This window comes from Chironomus tepperi, unplaced genomic scaffold (genome assembly GCF_022539635.2).
Source record: "Chironomus tepperi strain 1889 unplaced genomic scaffold, CSIRO-AGI_Ctep_v1 contig_382, whole genome shotgun sequence".
Classification (NCBI taxonomy): Eukaryota; Metazoa; Arthropoda; class Insecta; order Diptera; family Chironomidae; genus Chironomus; species Chironomus tepperi.
Window position 1 is genome coordinate 209,354 of NW_027226504.1, and position 20,280 is coordinate 229,633.

The window sequence follows — 20,280 nt, forward strand, 5'->3', positions numbered from 1 at the left end:
TTTAGAATAGCCGCGTATTAGTCGAAAATTTAATATGAAAATGTGGATATCATTAGTAACAATACAAGAATTGATTAGTTCTGTTAGATTTTTAATTATCTCGTCGATATTGATAGGAGTCGATAATGCGGTAGTTTATAATGAAAGTTTTATGTCCAATGGACTAGAAAACTCTTTTCATCCAACAATTAATTTCCGCGCTTCAAACACTCTGGAACAAAGTTTCACTTATAATGATGCTGATATTTATGGTAAATCCTAGCATTTTTCTTATCCACAATGAAGAATGATCGTAGTCAATGAAAAAAATAAAGTTTTAATAGACATCCATTAAATTTTAATTTTTTAAGGTCCATCAAAATGGAGCAACTTAAATTCTGCTTGCGCTGGATTTAATCAAAGTCCAATTAATATAGAAACTAACGAAGTGAAAATGGGAACGGCACCGCCAGTAGTAACAAATTATTTCTGGAAAAAAGTTGTGGCTATAAATGTATGATATGCTTTGTGTCTTTAAGAATAGAAATTTAATTTATGTGGTCGAAGTCGACTTGAGTTCGGTTCTGTTTTTCTGCTAGCACTTGTGAAGTATAACATTTTATACAAATTTCAATCGGTTTTTGAACTCCCAATCGGCACATGATTTTCATGGCAAACAGATAGCGACCACTTGGTTTCTAAGTAGCAATTGTTATGGCAGATAACATGAAAATTACCTCTTGGACTACATGTGACAATCACTTGGCTGCTATGGATAATTTGTGTCGATTAATTCAAGTTGACTTTGACCTCTGTAAAGAGACTCTGGATGATCAAAAGTTTGAAAATAACGTAGTCACGTGCGTAGTCAAGTGTGTCTCATTGTTTGAGCTCAATGTCGTTTTGGCGCTTCGCGGCTAATGATTGATTAACAAACGAGGGTGTGCCAGACCTCTTCACTTAATAGGCCTGTAGTTTATAGTGAAATCAAAGACACGCCTCTGATGACAAAAATTGCCTGAAATCTAAAAAAGGAGGCTTTAAGACGCGTTGTCTACTACTTGCATATGATTCGCATAAAAAAGTCTCTCCTACCCAGTCTCGAACTCAAGATCGCAGGATCGGTATTGCAAAATTTAGATATCAAAGTCCTAAAACATTCCGCCAAAGAGTCACTTCGACTCATATCACGTGAACGACCCCAAAACATGACAAAAATTCCATTTATATCGAACATCATCTAAAGAACCAAAAATAGTAATTGCTGACCTTGTACTCAAAATAACAAAATATGGAAATTGCTTTAAATAATTTTTGACTAATGAATCTCTCTACCAACAAAATTGCAGGTAACAAATACGGGTCAATCAGTGATGTTTCAACTAAAATTTTTAGATTCATTAACACCTAATCGACTGTATTGGAATGGACAGTTAGGTAAAGTTTACGTCTTCGAATCATTACATTTTCATTGGGGAAATTACTGGTGAGATTAGCTTTTTTTTCATATTGGTTATTCTATAATTTACGAAAGCTTCTTTTTTTATCCATTATTTATCATTATCCTAGATTTCCTCATTGTCTACATTAATCCTGCATTGTTTTTTTTTCCATTTTCAGTGGAGGCGGAAGCGAGCATACAATTAATGGTCATCGATACGCAGCGGAAGTACATTTAGTGCATTTTAATGAAAAATATAGATATTTCTCGGCAGCTGCTTCACAATCTGATGGTATAGCTGTATTGGGTGTTTTATTTGAACTTGCAGAGGAAGCTAATAATGACGGAAGTAATAACAATAAATTTATTAAATTTTTGAATAATGTTCGACGAAAAGGTGATTCTTATGTGATAAATGATATAAATGGATTATTTACCATACATGAACTGTTGAAGCAAGATTTGACTGAATATTACAGCTATAAAGGTAATTAGAGAATTGTAAGGAATGTTCAGAAATTACGTAAAGCTTAGGAGCAGAACTTGAAGTTGACTCGAAATTTTTATGAAATCAACCCGATAGGCATATGCTTTTCATGGCATCCGAGTGGCAATTTCTATAGCTATAAACATGAAACTTACTGTTTGGACACCAGTGGGCAGCCACATGACTGTCATTAATAACATGTGCCGATCGGGCAAATTGATTTAAATCGACTTTTTCATACAAAATCTGTGTCAACTTCAAGCACTGCTTGGGAGGTAAGGGTGGAAAGTTTACAATTTCGTTGCATTATGGTGGGGAAGAGTGAGTCGAGGTTGCTTGTACTTCAATACTTAATTATTGTGATACCGACCAAGCGTTTTTGGGTTCGAGGCTCGGAAGTTTCCCCTTATTCAGCTGTCCTCTTTCGAATCCTTTGTAGGCTAAAGACAATAAGCTGAAAATAAAGTTATCAAAGGAGTTGTTCTAATTCCACTACATGATGTAGGTCTACTAAGTGCAGTGGTCTGGCGCACCCTCACTCGTTAAACAATCATTATCCGCGAACAGTCCTACTTGAGTTCTGGATCTCAATGAACTGTAATTCATATTGAAAAGCTCCTTCTCACTCAGGTTGAACGGAAGTTGTGTAACGGCTTGGTAACTGAAAAGCTCAATATATTGACCAAATGCTGAAAATCATAACTTACCGATCCTTCCCAAAAAATTGATATTTTCTTAGAACTGTTCCCAAAAGCTCATGAAAAGTATCAATTTCATTCTAGTCTCATTAGACGAGCTGCTTTCCTAGTAAACGATGTAATTATCAGGTGATGAAAAATAATTACCTTCATTATTATATTCAACAGGATCTTTGACAACAGTACCATGTACGGAGGTGATTTGCCCATTAATTTTCTCATCACATTCATTCCATTTACTTTTGATATCTTTTCATTTCTCATAGTCAGTTAGATGGATAGTATCAAAGAAAACAGTCAAGATTTATCCGTCAGAGATTGCGGAATTGCAAAAATCACTTAAAGCTGATGGACTGCCACTCCTTGACAATCATCGTCCTCTACAAAACATAAATGGAAGAAACATCTACGAATATAATTATGCGTACAATAATGGACACAAATTTAATCATCTTCTATCAAAGCTATAAAATATTATATATTTTTGTCGCATTTATCTCACAATGCTCAGCAATCATGTCCATCAATCTATTCATAAAGTAGTTTTATATACAGAATAATTTTTTATATCTTCGTGAACAGTTTTTAATAAAATAAAAATAAAATGTGTCATTGTCAAATAAATTGAGTTATATAAAGTTTTATTCATTAATGTGATGGAAGGCATTAAAAGTTTAAATGCTCTTTGTATGTTGTGACAAGTTTATTGAATATTTTTTATAAAAATATGGGAAACAATCCTTTCAAACATAAAGTTTTGCAATTAAAAACTGTCAAAAGCTTCCAAATTTACTAACAATTGTTAAATTTCGTATATCCAAGCTGCAAATTAATTGATAATTTTTATATTGTTGTTATGCTGTATATTTACGTAAACAAAAACTGAACTTATCCTTTTTTATTTTCACCACTTTTTTTTCACCTCAATCGATTTTAAATTTTCAAAATCCGTTAAAACAGACTTTATGTTTTCTTATCTTTGTAGCTAAATGAATCAGCTTTTTGTTGCTATGCCTAGATATGCTGTTCATTATTTACCGATACTGCTGGTCTATACTTATAGAAACTTTACATTTTTCTAGAAAAACATAAAATTCATGCTTATTTTTTCAAAAGAAAACTGTCGTCTTTCCAATTTTGATTGACAAACTGTCAACTCCACTACTACATAAAGCCCCTTTAAATCAACAATATTTTCCTCAAGTATTTTCCCATTTCTTATATTCACAAAACCAGCCATCATCGACTCCATCACATTCATGATAGCAGCTTTATACGAGCAATCCTTTTTTTATGCTGAAATGAATAAATTTTGATTTTTGATGCTTGATTACAATGAAGACGAGGCGAGGCCATTAAACATTTTAATTGAATGCTAAAAAAAGATGAATTCTTGATAGGAAAAATCTAATAAAGTCTTAACAAGATGACAAGATTCGTCATTGAAACAAATAAAGCAGAATTAATGGGGGACGTGGTGAGAGGGAGTGCGGGGTTGGGGGGTTGTTCGCTGAAGTGAAGATGGTTTTGAGGGGAACAGAGGTGGAGATAAATGAAATTTCATCTTAGAGATTTTCTGGACAATCTTGAGCTTGTTGACTAAGCCTACATTATTAAGCAGTGAAAATCATGATTTCTGGACAAAAACAGCAGATCAGTACTATCCCGGGGGACTTATATGAAGAAAACTCCGTTATGGAGCTTTAAAGGTTCCGCTAGGTCTTTAATTAACAACAAATGAAAGCCGCCTAAATTTGACGTTCTAATTGCTGAGTCCATAGACATTAAAGTTCCGTGAAGAAGCCTTCTTCGTTTGTGTCGCTCAGGTGTGTCATAACGTCGTCTTATTGTGACAAAACATCAAAGTGACGGCAGTTTTGAGCTGAGATTTTGGACAATTGTTAAGTTAACAGATAAACACTTCTTATAGGTGTTGACGATTATTCATTATGATTCGTTTGATCAGATAAGTTCTGAATGTCTCTATTTGATAAAACTGCAGCTATCACAATTCAGTAAACCTGATATTTTGACGTAAAATGGATCGAAATCAGCCATCACTGCCAGGACAACTTCGATGATGTTTATTAAGGCTGCCAAAAATAAGATGAGGTTAAACGAAGCCTTTAAAACTCAGAGTGGTGCCCTAGAAACATGCTGTGTTGATCGAGATAGCCATAAGAACCTACAATTCCCCCACTGTAGATCCCCCTTGAGTAAAGCTTAAAAATGTGACATTAAAAGATGGAATAAAAATGGGGAATAAGAGAATGAGAGTCCAACATAAAAGCTGATGGCGTAGAAAAGCTGAAAATAAATAAAAAAAAATCACCATTTCGTGTAATAAAAGGAAAGACAAGTCGGAAGTGATATAAACATGATTTTAATCATTGGAATTTTATGTTTTACGACAGAAAATTTTTTTATTGAGCAAATTAATTCGTCATCAACATGCAACAAACATAAATTCTCGAAATAGAAAAGAAATTACTAGTATCATTATTATTATCATTATCGTCATCATCAATTTTATTTTATTTTATTTTTTTTAACAAGTGTAATTTTAACAAAATCGACAAAAATTTGATTTGTTAAAGGAAATGAATGAATTGTGCCATTCAAATCGCTCTTCATTCATTATTTATGAGTCTTTTTTAGAATACTCAATTAAATATTTTCATTTGTAGTTGTAGATTGAAATTGATTGGCTAATCATTTTGGATTATTCAATGTGGAATTTAACATTTTGGTGGGAGATTCAATATAATCTTGTATTGTTTAAACTTGAAAAGACAGTGTTCGATAGGGTACTGTTGCGTCACCTCCGAGTGACACAAATGAAGTAGGTTCCGCCATGGAGCTATTTGGGCAACCATATGGACGCCAAACGAAGGTCGCTTTACACCAAATGGAAGCGGCTTCTGTTTGGCGTCCATATAGTTGCCAAAAAAGCTCTTTGTCGGAGCAACTTTCATTTGTGTCGCTCGGGACCGTATCAACAGTAAGACGCAAAGCTGCTCTGACAGCAATGTGACGTCGTATTTTGATTTATTTTTGTAGCAGTTCACTTCATTGTGCCACTCGGGAATAAATTCATATTAATTATTGACAAATATTCAACATAATTTTGCTAATAAATATTAAATTATCGTCAATTGAGCTATGTACAAACTATTATTTGGAAACATTAAATTTCGGTCTTTTTTTTTTGCTGTTGATTACATTGTTCAAGGTTACAGGTGAACGACATTCAACAGAATATTTTTGTGCTACTTTTTAGTAGGTACAAATCACTCAAAAGTGAATGCAACCCTGGCCACAAATAGATGATGTCCAATAGAAGACAAATTACCATGTTCCTTCCCGAGCTGCACAACTGAAAAAGACTCCGCCACGTAGCTTTTAAGGCTCTACTTAACCTCTTTTATTAATAATAAATAAATTTAGTGGAAGCCAGAGTGGAAGCTTAAAAGCTGGTTGAGCCTTTTTAATTTGTGTCGCTCGGGCTTGCCAAGCATAACATTTCAATTAGAAATAGACATTAACTTGATCAGTTATGTTCAAACTGTGTGGCATGGCGTCCTGGTGTGCATGCAAAATCCTTTGACAGGTTGGCATACAGGAAACACCATAGAACACCAAAGAACTAGACATTAGTTTTGTACAGATGCCTATTTACATGGAACGTCTCAAAGATGTCATTGATCGTCCGTAATTTAAGTTCCAAAGACTTGTTAATGAACTGTAAATACCTATTGATGTCCAAGTATTTGATTAGTTCTTCAATGTCTATTGTTGGTATCTTCAAACCCATTCTCTCTAATCAGAGCACATCTTTGGTTACCAACATCTCAATGTAATCAGCAATTAAATAATCTCTTACCATTCAATTTCAATCTACAGTTCCAATTCGAAACTTAACAAAATAATAACTTCAAATTGATTGATATGTCATGTCTTCCATTTCTATACAACAGCAATTTTTACTATATAACTTTTCTCATCATTTTTTCACTTAACTAAGATACATAATATATCCAGTATAAACAAGATGAAATATAAACAATTGTCTAAGCATGTGAATTAATTCTGTTTACAATTTAAAACCACGTTCATCATCATTATTATTTTTCATCATCATCGTCATCCATGTATTTTGTAGTTGGTCCGCAAAATTTAAATTGTATGTATAATCTTTTATCCATTAAATGTGTCTGTGACAGTACGAAAAATTTGTGCCTTTTTTTTGGGGAGTAGAAAATTTTGCGCACAATATTAAGTGATTAAGTTGATTTTTAGCTAGATGCAGAGCAAGTTGGAGAGGAAATTGACTTTTTGGGAACTTGACTCATTGGTCAGTGATATTGGTGTTTGTGGTATTAATGGTGACCGAAGCTTCTTACCAATTCGATCGACACAAATTATTCATGGCATCCAAGTGGATGTCACATGGCATCTAAGTGGATGTCACATGGCATCTTAGTGGATGTCACATGGCATTTAAGTGGATGTCACATGACATCCAAGTGAATGTCACATGACATCCAAGTGAATGTCACATGGCATCCAAATGGATGTCACATGGCATCAAAGTGGATGTCACATGACATCCAAAGGAATATCACATGACATCCAAGGAAATGTCACATGACATCCAAGTGAATGTCGCATGGCTTTAAATTGGATGTCACATGGCATTCAAGTGGCAATTCACATGGCATTAAGTGTTATGTCACATGCCATCCAATGTCATGGCATGGTTTCATTGACTGTCATAAAAATTGCCATGAGGTCATGTTGATCGACCATCACTGTTATCGAATGATTTGTGGCTATTGGACGTAACACTGTATCGTGTCATATGTTGGTGTTCATAAGATTTCATCATCATCGTCATCCATGTCAGGTCGAAGAATATATTGTCAAACCCTCCTTTTGTGAGATCACAGATTCGATTCCCATCAGAAACCAACTTCTCAAATACTCTAGTCACAAATAAAAGTTCCATATTTACTTCATTCCACCTCCAAGTTGCTCTTTCACTTAGTTAGTTTCATTTAGTTTCTAATCAGCACAAGTACACATTCTCATGCTTCCTCCTTTACAAGTTTAGTTACTACAAAAATTGTCTTAGAATTTTAATTAACTAATCATCTCTCATTTAAAACATCTTTTTGTCTTATTGTTGTTCTGTTTATGGTAATAAATGTTTGTGTATGAATCCACATAATGGCAACTTAAACAGTAGTTTTATGCCATTTGAACTCTTAACAATCTCATTTTGTGTATAAAAGGTGTATAGTTCAACTCTACAACAGCATTTTTTTTTTTGGCAAAAAGTTTTGCATAAATTAACCTTCTCATTCCATCTCCTTTATTTCATTATATTCAGTATGTTGTTGCTGTATCTAAGGAAATGTAATCTAGCTCCCATTTTAAATAATGATACACAATTTTTTAAGGTATGCTAACTAGATAAAGTAAAAGAAAGATAAGGAACTTTTTTTTGGGGAAGAAATTCTTATTACTGATGCTTCTCGCTCATATACATGATATCTTCCATGTTATTATATGTTGGGAAGAAATGAATATGTTGGGATTCCCAGACATGGGTAAATCTTCATTCATAAAATGTGGAGATGTGGAGAGAATTAAAAGGAATATGACATACGCTTGCTCTTAATTTCCTTTTTTTCTGCTAGAGTTTTTAAGGATTCAAATTTATTCTTGATTGAGGTTTCTAGGTATTTTGTAGAGGTGAAGTGGGATGAATATGAATAAATTGAGAAAAAATTTTGCATGATGACTGAGGTTATGTAGTTTAATGTAATCAAAAATTATGGTTGCTGACATTAAATTTAATATGAATTTGTGCAATATTTCGGAAGCTTTAAGAGTAACCTTGGAATAACGAGTGATAGAAGCGTATTAAGGGGTTTTGAATCGATCCCGCTTACTTAAATTCTTCAATTGGCTGGGGTTTTTGCCACATGTACTTGAGTTTGCTCTGGATTGTTAAAAATGAATTACAATTTGGATGAATATTTTTTTTCTTGCACTTGTGAAGTATTTACAGACTTTGACGAACTCAAATTAGTTTTGATCTCTGGTTCCTAGGATAGAGTGGGGTAGAATCATCTAGTAACCCCCCTCAATAAATTTCTGACTAGGCTTCTGTCAAGCGACACAAATGAAAAGTCTCCACCACAGAGATTTTGAGTCATCATTTGTGTCGTTCGAGGATGTTTAATTCGAATAAAGTTTTATAAAGATTATTGCAGATTTTGAGGTTATCAATATTTTTAATAGAAAAACTTTAATTATGAGTTTTTTTCAAGCTTTTTTAAGCTTTCATAACTTCAAAATTTATGAAGATTCATCACCTAACCCGAGCAGCACAATAACGCGAACTACATTTCAAACCGTAAAAAAACGGATCGAAATCCGCCGTCACAGTAAGGTTAGAAAAACTTCGTCTCTCACCGTTAAAGCGATGACATAGCTTGGAATGGACAAAAATAATTCATAACTAGTTCATGGCATGTTAATGTCCAGATGGTGACTTGATCTAACGTACTTTTGTCCACTTACCTTTGCAGTACCTTAGCAAATACGAAGTGCTGTTCGGGTAAAAAGGTAATCATAATTTATAACCTCAAAAAAATTGATTATAACAAATTCTCAGAAATCCCTAAAATTTTCACACGTCTCACAAGCACATCAACCTTAATTTTCCTATAATCAAATTCTCATTAAGCGATCATTCAACTTGATAGCGAAAACTAGTTCGACACAAAATACAAGAAACTCGTTCCAATTCTATAAAATCCCTGCTCTATTTTTTCATTCAGCATCATCTATCACCAAGCAACCGTTGAAATTGTACTTGAATAAATTTTAAAGATAGATGGGATTTTACATTAACGTCGAATGCTCAATGATGAATGGTGAAAGGAAACTTAACATTATAATTATTATTGTAATCATCGTTCTCTGTTCAATTACATTACAGTATAAAATACATTGTTAAAAGCCTTTTTTAAACCACAATACAGAAATGAGGATTCATTTTTCATTTCCATTTTCCTTTATTTAATTTATATCCATTTTTATTTGCTTTACCACTGATGCCATTAGTGCTTGCTATTAAAAACATTATATAAAACAGATAGATGTAGATCAAAATAATGGAAAACAGAACCAGCACACTAAAAATTTATTTATCCATAGGGCAGGTGATGTTTAAAATTACCTGTTTAAAGGAACAGTGGAACGAGAAATGTACACAGAAAGTGAGAGGAAGGTGTGAATTGTGTCTATATACCCTTGTACTTTCTGTAAGCTACGGTTCAGTCTACACTTTTTCTTCGTCTTTCCTTTCAAGTGTCTTTTGAGTGCTAATCGAGTAAAAAAATTATTTTCATGTAAACTTTGAGGTTGATGACGCCTTTTTTTTTTGTCTGTGGCAGTGCTGATTATGTCTGATGCAATTTATAAGTGATATCTCTGAACCATTGATCTGACAGCTTTTATGTAAATAGAAGCAGATGCAGCTTCAATTTTTTTTCTCTCTATAGTATCGAATGACATAGACAGACTTCAATACACCTACTCTCATTGATTGCCCGAGCGATACCAATGAATGGAGATAGCTTTGACATGAAGCTTTAAAGGGTTCAACTAAACCTCTTTTATTAAGATCAAATGTAATTGAATGTCCATCGGCTTCTATTTGACACTTGATCTACGATCAAATGTAAGAAGGCTTGGACATTTTTATAAAGCTCTTTTATTAACGCCAAATGGAAGCCGCCTGTATTCAATACCCATTAGATTCCATTTGACACTGACTGCGCCTTCGGTATACTTTTAGAAGTAAATTTTTATGTACATATCTTGGCAAATCCAATAGGACTTCAATTTGAATGCAATGTATTCTTTCCCTTCCTATATTGATATGCCCATGTCGACGTCTCCATGTTGATGTGTCCATGTCGACGTCTCCATGTTGATGTGTCCATTTCATCTCGTGTTCTATTTATACCAAATGGAAACCACCTCCGTGACCAAGAGTAATGGACGCCAAACGGAAAATTAAAGGATCCATCGGGGACTATTTTCATCTATGCTGCTCGGGCTGTGAGAAAAGTACTTAAAAATAACTTGAAGGACGAGACAGAACCAACCTTTCCAGTGAGAAATAAATTTTTCTATTCATAATTTTTCATCATATTTTCATGATTATTAGAAAATAAATTTTTACAACCCTCATAATAAAATTGTGTATATATGAGCTGTATTTATTTACAGACCAACATTTGTTTCGTATCACACAGTAAAGTTCATAGCCTCCTCAACCCACTATCTCCTGGCTACAATCAAGTGGGGATGGAAATGGTTTTTCGACCTCATAATGTTTAATGTTAAATTATTATTATCACTATTGTTGCTGTCATTTGATGAAAGCCACATTATTCCTCGATGCTTTTTTCGTATGTATGATTTATACAAAAAATTTATACTCATCGCCTCATTTCGTTCCTTTCGCTTTGTTAAACTTTTTTTTTTACACTCATTTTCATAGCTCATCCCCAGAGAAGAGGCATTAAGTTGGGGCATCATTCATGGGTTTTTGAGTCAATATTTGATTTGTTAAAAAGTTATTTTTAGTAACACTATGTCCATTCATTATTCATTCCGGCTGCCCGAGAGCGTTAAAAATTTAAATAAAATATCCGTCCGTAACTGTCCGTTAGGTGAGATTTAGCTGTTGGTTTTGATAATTAATTCTCGAATTTCTGAGGGTGGAAGTGCAAAAAAAAAATATTTTAATTATTCCGTGGTCGGTTTATTCAACCTTTGGGTTATTTGGGAAGCGTCAACACTAACGTTATAATTAATACCACAAGTAATGCTGGATTTTATTTGATTTAAGCACACACTCTAGTTTCATTTGATTCATTTTAATAACAGACTATATAATTTGAGAGTTCAGTGCTTAAGGCTTTAAATTGTTTGAATTTGATCCTTGATCAAATGTAAACTAATATCCTTTGATAAACATGTTTGTCAATTTAATGAGTTTTATCTGATAAGCTTTAAGCTTGTTAAATTCTATATTTGGGATTTTGAGTGGAGAGTATTTCAATTTTAAGTATCATATTTGAGTCCGATTGTAGATTCATCAAAAGTAAATAACTGTACACGATCCACACATGTTGAAATATTGCCGCCACGGCTACGAGGTCGTAGTGTTCTTAGAGCCAAGTGGTAGCCAAAACCTTTTTGTTTTCTACCAGGTAGCTGCAAATTAGTTCTAAGTATGCTTTAGCCTAGTTGTCGTGCTGGAAATATTTAAAAATGTGTCGATCGGGGTACCTTTATGCACAACATTAAAACAAATATGACTGAACCCCGATAGACAAACTTTGGATGGTTTTCTATATTGTCGCCAAATAGGTAGTATATGGCTACCGTATGGATAGCCATGTGGGTCAACTTGTCTAATTTGATTCAAAATTTTCACAATCTTTACGGATAAGCTTCTATTCATTATCATGAAATCCTTAGAACGAATCGTTAATTTTACTTAAGAATTAGTTATGCCCTAGTACGATATACCCTAGTAGCAGAATACTATGGTTGCATTGTGCAGATTCTGTCTTGCGACATGCTATTTCACCATATCATGAAATATACTTGAGCACCCTATTTGCATCTGTCTTATGCGACTGCCGATGCTACACCAGGTCCAGATTCGAATCACCAAATTGATGATGACATGCAAGGGTGCTTCCATGGCTACAAGACAGTTGATTCTTAAATAAAATGAAATATTCCTAATGGTGCTATAAGCTACAGCCTGCAGATTCAAATGACATGCATAACACTCAAAAACATTCTTGACATTCTACACCTCAATTTGAAGTGAACGATGTCATAGAACCAAAATTTGATATCCATTATTACTAAAAATACAAATGGTTCATCAAAATGCTTCGCATCCTTGACCCCCCAATCTAAACGTCTCAATAACTTGTCGCATTAAATAAAGTTCAAGAGTCAGTAAAAAGAGGAATAAAACGAGAATTTTTATGGTGCGATAGTTTTTCATTGAAATACTTTTTTGGACTCTTTTTTTATCATCCCTCTTCAACAATTCAATTTGAAGTGTTGATTCATTAGGATATTCAAATGAGGTAGGTGCACACACTCACCATTTGGAAGCACTTGGAAGTAATTTGAAAAATGTGTTTGGGACAATTTTTTTGCCATAAGCTTACATATATTCCTCATTATAGTTCCATTCCTATAATAACAATTTTTTTTTAAAAAAAAACTGAACCTTTTTTTCAATTTCTTTTCTATTCCTGCATGTGGGCGGTTCATATGTTACGTAACACGTCAAGTCGACCCCCACCTCCTTGGCATCAAGATCTCTATTTCAGTTCTGTCCGTTTGAGGCTTGAAGGTATCAATAGACCCCACAACCACCTCCCACCATTAGGGATGCAAAATAAGCGTTACATAATAAATGAACAGCACCATACTCCCATGGGGGTATTCTGTCATTCATAAGTAATATGAGGGAATATTTTGTATGAATGAATATGAAGTGACGAGTGAGGACATATGTAGGATACATGAGAAAATTTTGAACATTTCCTTATTCACTTATGAGGAAGAAAAACATTCAGTCCTTATGCGTATCTTATTAGATTTTGCCTTTTTTAAGCCATGATGAGAATTTTTACCATCCACAAGCCAACGGCTTTCTTTTTTCGTACTAAATCTTCTCGTTCCTCTTTACAAAACTTATTGTATTATTATACATTTTATTATGGAAAAATTGAAATATCATGTTTATCATGAACGATGAAGACCTTCCTCCTCCTCCTCCTCAATTCTAGACTTTCTTTTTTGAGTTAAATTAAGTTTTTTTTATATTCCTTTTTTTAGTGTGCTGCTAAAGGGCCATAATTTTCCTATGAACTTTTTTTATGATATTTTCACTCACTTTTTGCCTCCTAGTTAGGAACAGAATTTAGAGGAGGGAGAATATTTGGCTAAAAAAAGGGATAAAGCAAGTGATTGTTGAGATAAAAATTTAGCGCATATTTTTCTTGTAAATTTAATTAGAGCGTAAAAATTTTACGGGCAGAATCATGTGCTGATAACTTTTAATGGCTTACTTAACTTGACAAAAAAGAAGGAACTCTTTTTTTTGGATTTTTAACTGCTAGCACTAAAGCCCATTCATCATAATCATAAAGAACTAGAATGAGAATCATAATAATAATTATTATTGGATTCCATAAAATATGCTTGAGTGACTAGATAGTATTTTTTTTAAAGATAATGGAGATCTTTAAGATAATGTGTCTGATATGCCAGCTTGAATGAAAATCATGGTAAATTCCGCCAATTCATACTAATATACCCTTAGCCATTCTCTTTGCAGAGAATAAGAGTTTCGGGTTTAGCTTCGCTTACTCGACTGGTTATGGATCACAGAAATGCCGAATCGATTGCTTATAGATCTAAAGGTCTTTAAGATATAATAATTCTAACTGCACTCTGTCAAAATTGTGATATATCTATTTAAAGACACAACAATTAGCCCTGTACAGCACTATGACGAGAATAGAGTACTGCAGCCCTAAATTGCTTCAAACCAATTCCAATCGGTATACATTAGGGGTTTCAATCACGAAACTCCTGAATTTGACTTTGTAGAAAAATGACGTTAAAATACTTGTAACTTTCCGAACTGGCAAAAGTTCTCGAAGGATAGAGCTGACGTTCGTTCTGTTTTATTCGCGCAGCAATAGACCCACGTGCACTCTAGTCAAGTATGAAGAAGAAGAAGAATCACGAAATTGTATCATAATCAATCCCTAAATTCAGCTCATTTTAATTCCGGGATTGAAAATCCTAGCATTTGGTCCTACTACACTAATAGTACATGACTAGATTCGTCATTTGGTTAAGCCATTTCTGAAGTCTGACTCCAAAACTAACCAAATGTCTGGTGCATACCTTCTCGTAGTATTCCCTGTTACCACTAAATGAACCGCTGGCGTCCGAGCCCTGAGTTTACAGTCATCTCGGCACCATAATGTCTTCATTTGTATCCCGAAGTGTATATCTTTAAATTTCAAGAAGAATCATTTAAAATGAATAAATTTACAATCATTACTAGGAACTGAAATATTTACATAACAAAAGGGATTAAGTGTTTCCAAAAGCTATTACTGGAACTAAGAAGAATAAAAAGATAATAATCACAATTATCATTAATTTTGATGTACGAAGTTTTGCTTCAGGAAATTGCTTTTGAAACTTCATATCGCCCGAGAAATAGAACGACAAATTTTATCGAACTACTAAATTCCATCCATATTTCCATTCTGAGTCATTTAACTTTACTCACTTTATTCAAAATTGTCGCTATAGCAAATAAATGAATTTATGGATCAAAAAGAAGTAAAAAATTCAAAAAAAAACTTTTTTTCCTCCTTTATCATCATTTATTGTCTATGAATCAAGAGGCAAAACGGCGACGACGATGAAAATGACTTGAGCTTATAACTTAAAAAATTTTTGATCGTAATAAAAAAAAAAAATCCTCAAAAAAAAGTATGAATGGGAAATTTAATGGGAGGAAACTTTAGAGTGCGATACACCAGCAACAACAACAACAAAAAGACGAGAGTCAAGTCTGTTGAGAAAAAGTTTGTTGTTCCGTAAATGGTAAGGCCTTCAAGGGAAATGACTAACAAATGAGGCAGGAGTGGGGGTGAGAAAACAGTTGTAGTAAAGGATGTGGAGGTGTCTGAACGACATAATAGAATGAGTAAGAATTTAGTTGATTGTGATAAGTGGCAACATCCTAAATCTCTTTAGTCAAAAATACCAAAAAAAGAAGAGATTCATCCTTCTTATGTATAAGCAAAAAAAAAGGCTGTACATGGAAAGTAGAGCAATAACTTAATTTGTGTATCAGCCCTAAAGGTTATGTCGCTGGTAAATTGGTAAACAAGGAAAACTTTTTGTTCTCATCCGTTCAACATGTTAGGGGCTGTTCAGTTATTACGTAACGCAAAATGTACTTTTTGCTCGTTCAGATACTGGGATAACCCTGTATAGCTAGCAGTGGAGACACATTATGTGCCAAAGACTTCTAAATTGCACCCAACACACGATCCGAGCTTCATAACTAGGACGGTGAAAATTAGACATGGCCTGGAATTGAACTGGGCCCAGGATCTTTGGCACATAAGGCCAAAGCTCTACCATTTAGTCCACTGATGTCATTTCACAGCCTACTCTTTGTAGCAAAATCTCCATGGAAATGATCTCCTTGGTCATTTGAGGTATCCCTTGCTCCCTCCCTTCCCCCGCACGATGGGACCCTTTAAAAACTCATGGGCAGATGCTGTTGAAAGAGGTATTGATGCACTTGGCATCGCTAATTATCAAGCGGTTGCCAGCGATAAGGCAGCCTCCCCTAAGAGCGTTACGTAATAAATGAATGATCCCTTGTGGCTTGTTTCATTCCGTCTCATTCTTCCTCACAACATCATCATCGTCGTCATTTTTATGTGTTAAATATTAACAATAACAATAATAATGTATAACGCATTTTTAACTCAATAATCTTCTTTTTTACCATCATCATGGCCATAAGAAATAATTTTTACGATTCTCTTCTTATTCTCTTACTTTTTTTAATGCTGAAGTCTATATGTAGACTTAAAAAATATTTCTCTCCTATGATATCGTTAGAAAGCATAAATTCTTACATTGTTATCGCTCGACGTAGTGAGGAACAAAAAAATTCATTCGCCGATAATGGCAATTCTAATAAAATTTTATTATTATCTAGGAAAAAAATGTATTTCTTCTCTCCTCGTTGTTTAACACCCAGTAAGAATAAATGCTTCAATCAAGATAGGGAGATTTTGATCTGAATATTATGTAGTTTATTTTAAGGATCTGAATGAATTTTACATGAGGTAGACAGTCCAAAAGTATTGTGTAATCCTATTTAATTTATATGAAGACGTACTGGACTATACTTATAAGAAAGTCCTTAAAGTACAGTTAGTGATGTAAGGATTGTGCTACACTTTGGAGTGCCTTACTCTTGGAAGTTCATATGCATGAAGAATAGATACTTAGCGTTACATAATTGTTGTAGTGTCCATTTAGAAAATGAGCGCTCAATAACACGAGAAGCTAACACCTGTCAATTAGATAGCTCAAGTCGAGTTGCTAGCTAATGGCGAGTTGCTAGCTCAAATCGAGTAGCTCAAGTCAAGTAGTTAGCTCAAACCGAGTAAATATCTTAAAAGTCAATAATGCACGAATGGCTTCATGCTGCACATTATAAAAGTCAACCGCACAAGCGGAAGACAACACAGTTTTTATTCAGTTCTGACACATGCCAGTTTTTCGCTAGTCTGCGAAACCTCTTCACATTTCACTCTACAGCGGCATGCTTCATTACTAAGTACGCATACTGTTTTTATAGTTTCACATTAAATATCACCAAAAGCCCCCCGGTATGCAAAAATCTATTTCATGTAGTATTTTAATTTGGTCCAAAATAAAATCATGTCCATATAAAGCTCCCTTTTAAAGAAATCTTGGTTATGTCTTTAATTTTTACTGATCCGAATAATCTAGATTATTCAAGGTTACTCGAAATTTTCACACATTTTTCCCTGAAATCCAGCATGAGAAAATTTCATGGAATTCTCTTCATCTGAATCTCTTTATGGATTGTATTTCAGCTTTCATGCATCAACTTTGTATTTACTCACCATGTTATTTAATCTGACATATCATTTACAAAAAGGAAGGGTATATGAAATTAAATCATTTTAAATCCGTTGAGTTAAATTAAAATGTCATAAACAAGAACAGCTTTTTTTTCCACGAACTTGTGAATGGAACATAAGTTGAGAATCAAAAAAATATCCAAGGACTTTAAATTGAAAAATCAGCAGCATTCAATTTAATCAATTTACATCTGCCAAAATTGCTGAAAAATTTCTAAATAAAAGCAATTTTCATGCTGGGTATCCAAAAATTATTATGGTTACGTTTGTCTATAGGCTTTTCAAATTCCTCCCTCCCCTCTCTCGCCTTGTTGGCAAGCAATATTACAGTCATCATGATCATCCACTTTCTTGTTGCCTATTCTATCTCGACTTCCATCAATGAAGTAGAAATGGGGAAAAAGAAAATTTTTTATTGATGTTCCGACCACGCATATAGGCACAAAAAAAATTATGTAAGATCAGGGTTGGCCAAACTGTGTGTCGCGGCACTTTCTTTTGAAATGGTATGAACCACATGCCGTGTACAGTCTCGGTCGTGGTTTACCATTAAGGTGTTACTTACTTATTGTAACCATGCTCCGACTTGGAGCTTAGGTTGCTACAAAATGCGTTTCATCTGACCCTATGGCTGGCCAGCAGGTTGTGCCGTGACACAAAAAAATTTGGGCAATAATGCATAAGAGCAGTAAGGTTTCTCGATGTCGAGATCGAGACCGAGGCTTCCCTGGCAGTCTCGGTTTAACCAAAGTATACCGGTTAGTCTCGGTCTCCCCGAAAAGTCTCGAGTTATCTCGGTCTCCCCAGTCTTCCCGGATGGTCTCGTTGGTCCTGAGAATTTTTCGAGACCGAGACTTTAAGAGCAGCAGTGAGCAACATTTTATGTGTCCTGGCACACCCTGATGAAAAGCGTACGGCATTCGGTTCATGCCATTCCCAAAAACCAAGCGTGCCACGGCACATAGGTTGCCCACCACTGCATAAGATGATATAAAATGTAACCAAACTGATTACAACTCTCATTTGACTTTAAAGGAAGAAAACATAAAATTATTTCATACGACTAATCTTGATTGTTTTTCTTATGCTTCCCGTATTGTTCCTCTTCTTTCAAAACTTATTTATGTGTCTGTAAAACTTTCTATTTTTTTTTGTGTATATATGTATATATATTTGTTGGGAGAAAATTGTGCACATGGTTTTTTTGGTTTAGTGATTGTTATTATTATTGTTCCTGCCATTAAAGCTTCACTTGTTGTAGAGTAATTTTGGGAGACCTTCCACAACATAATACAGAACCATTTTTGTTGTAGATGTGTACAGAAAGATGAAACAATTTTACAAACTATTATTGCTACAATTAAACAATTCATCTGATGTCTGTAGTGGCAATCGAAAGTTTGGTATGTCCTCAAATGGCTTTTCATTGTTCATCCGCTTCATATCTCGAACTCGTTCGACCTAGTAGCGTTAAATTGGAAAGAATAAAAAATAGAGATAGGAAGTTTTAGAAATAGATAGGAATTAAAATTGTAAAAGAAATTTTAAACATATAAATTTCATTTGGTATCTTAGTAATGTATGGATGTTAGGTTTGTGTAGTTGTATCCAAATATATGGCATTAGATAGTTTTGGATAGATTTCAAGCGAACTTTTTTGTTGGTGATTCTTTAGCATTAAATTAAGATTAGCTTGGCATCAACTTATTTGGAAAATTAGCACGTCTGTTAGGAGAAATTTGGATTTTCATACTATTCGGAAGCATATGCAGTTAGATGAAGTGCTTATTCTGATGGGTATGTTGAAGACGTGGCTTCCTTTTGAGGAGCATATTTCTGAATATTATTACAATGAAGTGTTGATATAGAATTCTTGCAAATATATACCGAACTAAACAGGCTATGATCAGTCGACAATACTGTTCACTTACTAAATGTTAAGTTTGCAACTAGACATACCCGAAACAGCACAGCGTGTTCTCTAGGCACCGGTATGTTACCTTATTAAAGGTAAGACGCGATATTGGCTTTGCGGCCAATTGTTAAGGCGAAAAATGCAATTCGTCGCATTGTGCTGCTCGGCATAAGATCGATTGAAACAGTTTCTTCTGCCGAGACTCGAACTAATGACAGCTTAGTCAGTATCACAATAACAAGGTACCAAATTACAAAGCCATTCCGCAACCGAGCCTCCTCGACTCACTTTTTGCCATGGAAAGTCTCATATTGTAAACATAAATGCACAATTTGGACCACAACATCCAAAAAATTCAAACTTTTTGAACTTGAAACATTTCAAAAGTTCTTATTTAAAACTGATTTACGGCTGCCTTCCCACAGCATCATTAGGTCAATAATGATGTCAAAATGAATAAATTTATGCATTTTATTTCATATTTTTAAGTCCAGCACCAAGTTTATGACCATTATAGATGAAAAATAAAGGAATAAACTTTTTTATGTGCCAAAAAATAAAAACAATGTGAAAAAGGGCCAATTTTGTATTCCATACAGAAGGTGTGTGCAGACACACATGAAGATATACATGGAATCAAGAGAAAGAGGAAGCCATCGTCAAGAGTATGAACATTTTTTACGAAAGCATTCAATCGTATAATGACCACAAAAATGGGTCCAATTTTAACGCCACACAATAAACACCATTGGTGTATGTATATGAGACTATGAGAGACATTTAAGCATATAAAAGAAAACTTTTAACACTGGATGTCAGCTTTATATTTGGTCCGAATATGAATGGTAATTCAATGCTATTCAGAAATATTTTGGCATCTATCTGGTATTTTTGTCTTGTGTTTGTTCATTTAT

At 34.2% G+C, this 20,280-nt stretch overlaps 2 protein-coding genes across 2 annotated transcripts in view; one reads left to right on the forward strand and one right to left on the reverse strand.

The window, feature by feature from the left end:
• The first annotated feature begins 279 nt into the window (after positions 1-279).
• Positions 280-3,075, forward strand: LOC139096303 (carbonic anhydrase 1-like). Its single transcript, XM_070648002.1, has 6 exons — positions 280-292; positions 351-493; positions 1,329-1,465; positions 1,600-1,907; positions 2,774-2,802; positions 2,872-3,075. Exons 1-6 carry the CDS (start codon positions 280-282, stop codon positions 3,073-3,075), a joined length of 834 nt encoding a protein of 277 aa, XP_070504103.1.
• A 15,341-nt stretch (positions 3,076-18,416) lies between these two features.
• LOC139096293 (dipeptidase 1-like) overlaps positions 18,417-20,280 on the reverse strand; it is a 70,220-nt gene continuing 68,356 nt past the window's right edge. The window contains exon 10 of the mRNA XM_070647991.1: positions 18,417-18,912. Coding sequence (XP_070504092.1) covers positions 18,790-18,912 — 123 coding nt within the window. The 3' untranslated portion in view covers positions 18,417-18,789. The remainder of the gene's footprint in view (positions 18,913-20,280) is intronic.

Excerpts from the sequence above, each read along its gene's own strand:
- LOC139096303 (XM_070648002.1), top strand. Across the intron at positions 494-1,328 it reads AAAAAGTTGTGGCTATAAAT|GTAACAAATACGGGTCAATC; the intron begins GTATGATATGCT and ends ACAAAATTGCAG. Across the intron at positions 1,466-1,599 it reads TTTCATTGGGGAAATTACTG|TGGAGGCGGAAGCGAGCATA; the intron begins GTGAGATTAGCT and ends TTCCATTTTCAG.